Source organism: Lotus japonicus, chromosome 2 (genome assembly GCF_012489685.1).
Source record: "Lotus japonicus ecotype B-129 chromosome 2, LjGifu_v1.2".
NCBI lineage: Eukaryota > Viridiplantae > Streptophyta > Magnoliopsida > Fabales > Fabaceae > Lotus > Lotus japonicus.
The window spans coordinates 18,996,193-19,000,122 of NC_080042.1; the positions used below are offsets into that span (position 1 = coordinate 18,996,193).

Consider the following 3,930-nt stretch of genomic DNA (forward strand, 5'->3'; position numbering starts at 1 on the left):
AAGCTAGTATCGGTGCGGTCGTCAGTCGCTTTTTCATCTCTTGAAAACTCTCTTCGCACTTCTCCTTCCATGCGAAAGGCTGATTCTTCTTCGTAAGTTGAGTCAATGGTGAAGTCAACTTCGCATAGTCCTTCACAAAGCGTCTGTAGTAACCAGCAAGCCCAACGAAACTTCTGATGTCGCTTGCCGTCTTAGGTTGTTCCCACGACAAAATCGATTCAATTTTGCTGGGGTCAACAGCCACACCCTGACTTGATATGACGTAACCAAGGAACTTCACCTCTTCCATCCATAATTCGCATTTGGAACCATTAGCATACAACTCTTTCTCCCGCAATACTCCCAGCACTTGTCATAGATGCTCCTCGTGTTCCTCGTTACTCTTCGAGTAGATCAAATATCGTCGATGAACACCACCACTAACTTGTCCAGGAATGGCCTGAACACTCTGTTCATGTAGTCCATAAACACTGCGGGTGCATTAGTAACTCCAAACAGCATCACAAGGTACTCATAATGCCCGTATCGAGTTCTGAATGCGGTCTTCTAAATGTCAGCTTCCTTGACTCGAATTTGGTGATAACCCAACTTCAAATCTATCTTCGAGAAAACGACAGCTCCCCAAACTTGATCCATCAAATCATCTATCCGAGGCATCGGATAACGATTCTTCATCGTCACTTTGTTGAGTTGTCAGTAGTCCACGCACAGTCTGGACTTCCCATCCTTCTTCTTCACCAACAGCACAGGTGCTCCCCACGGCGACACAGTCGGTCTGATAAATCCCTTGGAAGACAGATCATCCAACTGCTTTCCTAAATTCGTCAACTCCGCTGGTGCCATCCGATAAGGCGCCATTGATATTGATCCCGTGTCGGGCATAATATCAATAGAGAACTCTATTTCTCTTACCGGTGGTAATCCGGGCACATCTCCTGGAAACACAACCACAAAGTCTTGTACCACCAAAATGTTGCGTACATCGCCGTCGTTCTTCGCTTCCGCTACAAGAGAATTCACAAATGCTGGTGAACTCCTTCCCAAGGAGTACGAATTCAAGTAATCCGTAACGCCTGAATCTGGAAAGACAACGGCCTTGTTAGCACAGTCCAAGAGAACGTGATACTGTGTTAACCAATCCATTCCCAGAATCACATAGAGCTCCTTAATTCCTAAGCAGACGAGATTCGCAAGGAACGTTCGATTCTCATAGATTAACGGACACTGCAAGCATGCCGTGCGCGTAACTAATCGATCGGCGGCAGGGGTCGTCACCACCAAATCGAACGGTAAGTCAGCAGTTAGCAATCCTAATTTCTTCACACACTCCTTAGCAATGAATGAGTGCGTAGCACCAGAATCAAATAACACCATTAATGAAGTTTCAGCGATAATGCACATACCCTGGATAAGATCATCAGTTATAGCAGCATGTTCGCCAGAGATTGCAAACACAAGACCTGGAGCAGAAGGTCGCCTTCCCCTAGCGGTGTTCAACACTGGCTTGGGTTTTGCAGCATTAGGGCAGTTCCTCTCGACGTGCCCTGGTTTCAGACACTTCCAGTACACGATCTCCTTTCCACATTCATTCGCATAGTGCCCCTTCTAGTTGCACTTGAAACAGACGACATCATCCTTAGGAGCAGGTGCTGCACCCCTTCCAGAAAAAGGCACCCTGTCAGTAGGACGCTGATAAGGCTTCCTCATCGGTGCCTTGCCCTTGTCAAATCTTCCAGCAGCTTTCTGTCCACCATAACTTCCTGATTGGCTCTGTCTTGAGCGAACGGGTCCTCCATCTCGGGAAAGTACTTGTCCATGAAAGCCCTTTTGAAAGACTCCCAAGTAATGGCCTCATGATTTGCAGTCATCAGCTGTCTTGCGCTTCTCCACCAATACTCGGCGTCGCCCTTCAGCATAAAGGCGGCCAGCTTCACTCTTTCAGCATCAGGAGTGTGGAGCGTCTCAAATATTTTATCCATCTCCTGGATCCACAGATCAGCCTTCTCCAGTTCCACCTCGCCTTTGAACCTAGGTGGTCCGTGACGATTGAAATCAGTTCTCATCCTGACCTGATCATGCGCTAGTTCTCTCTCAGCCCTCTATGTCCTTCTGGCATCCTCTTCAGCCCTTCTAGTGGCCTCTTCAGCTTCCCTCTGAGTTTGTGCTGCGGTTTGAGCAGCAGCAGTGGCAGCCTGCTGAGCCATTACTTGGGCCAGCTGTGCCATTGCTTCAGCAAGCTGAGCATTGGTTGGGTCCTGTCTCGGCGGCATGTTCCTACTCGGAAATAGAACCACAACCCAATGTCAGTGCCCCAAAAGTAATAATTAATCTAAACTATAAATAAACAATCTACAACTCAAGTATCACGGCAATGATACGGATTCAGACAATCTCACAATCAAACAAACATCTTAGCAACCAAGTCTACCCAATCTCACCGCGAAAACTTTAAATTTGTCAAAACAAAACAACAACGAGTCCAAGCTCGTGTGCCCAAAACCCTTAGTGCTCTGGTTTCTCAACCGGAGCTCTGATACCACAATGTAACGCCCCTATTTCTCGAGTGTCATACAGTAACCAAATAACGTAGTTTTCGTAAAGAATTTTCGTCGATTCATTTATTATTCTTTACTTACTGACAAACCGTCATTGATTATGAAATTCTTAGCTGACATAATAAACCAATTACCATAATAAAACTTGCAGAAAAAAACTTCCAAGTAATCGTGGTAACAAAAGGTACTGTAATAAAACGCCGTGGCCACACCCGTGTGTGAAAAACAACATTTAATAGTTGATCATCCTAATATCTTTAAAATAAAAGCTAAACCATGTTTAATATTTCAACAAATTAAGATAATTCAAAAACCGATGTAACTACTCTCAGGATCCCCCAAAATACGAGCTTAGCATTCCTTAGGCACAACCGGGTCACCTTCAGAGCCTTCGAGCCATCCACATTGTCTTTTCTTTGACGGAGCGCCGGCATCAGGATCTGGAAGTGCCTCTAGTGGCGGGGCTCGAAAGTCACCAATACGCCCCCACCAGGTTGGTACCTCGTGCACTCGTGAAGTCCCCACCGCTCTATCACCAACTCTTGGAGCTTCAGCTCGAATGTTCTCTGGAAGATTAGGCCTTGCAACCACTGGTCGAGACTCCGCAGTCGTCTCCTCAGAAGGATCTGTCTCCTCCGATGAAACCCTAGACTCTTCGTCCTGCGGACAGTGGAACCTTGCCGGTGGATAGGGCATCTCAATTATCCCTCCGTGTATCAACTGCTCCTCCACAATGTTGCCTTGCTTGTCTCGTCCTATAAGTGTCACATCGCCGACGTAAATCATGCGAACTCCGGACGTGTCGGCCGTCCAGACTCGATCGTTATCTTGATCATTCAGTCTCATCACCCAGGAGTGGGCATGAACCGTGGTCTTGGTCAGCACCATCTACCCCCCCCCCCAAATAAACACATAGCAAACATTGCACGGGTCAGGTCAACAGAAAACAACATAAGCAAGAGACAAAGTTCTTTATGAATTTATTATCCTTTAAGGAATTTAAGTATCAGTTAGTCGGTTAGGCTAACGGAACCTCACATCGCACAACCCACCAAAACACCTTGGCCAATCACATACATCCGCAGATGTACAATCACGTGGATTCGCAATAATCCACAAACACAAGTCTCAAGGTGACCGCAGTCAACCCAATCACGTGGAGCCGCAATGATCCACAAAATCTCTCTCGCGTGCAAGCTACCGTTTGTCTCTAACGGCACCATCGTTCGCTTGGTACATAGTCTCACCTAGATCTATGTTCCATTAATTATCATTCACTTGCAAGCGATTAATCACATTCTCTTAGTTACCGGCTCTAAAGTCATCCTAGAATCTTAACAGTTCAACGTCGGATAAAACATAAACAACAAGAAAT

General features: G+C 46.3%; 1 protein-coding gene across 1 annotated transcript; it reads right to left on the reverse strand.

The window, feature by feature from the left end:
• Positions 1-693: 693 nt before the first annotated feature.
• Positions 694-2,063, reverse strand: LOC130736177 (uncharacterized). The gene is made up of 2 exons (XM_057588023.1): positions 1,719-2,063; positions 694-1,602 (listed from the first exon to the last, which is right to left on the reverse strand). The coding sequence occupies exons 1-2, from the start codon at positions 2,061-2,063 to the stop codon at positions 694-696; spliced, it is 1,254 nt and encodes a 417-aa protein (XP_057444006.1).
• Between the last annotated feature and the right edge of the window lie 1,867 nt (positions 2,064-3,930).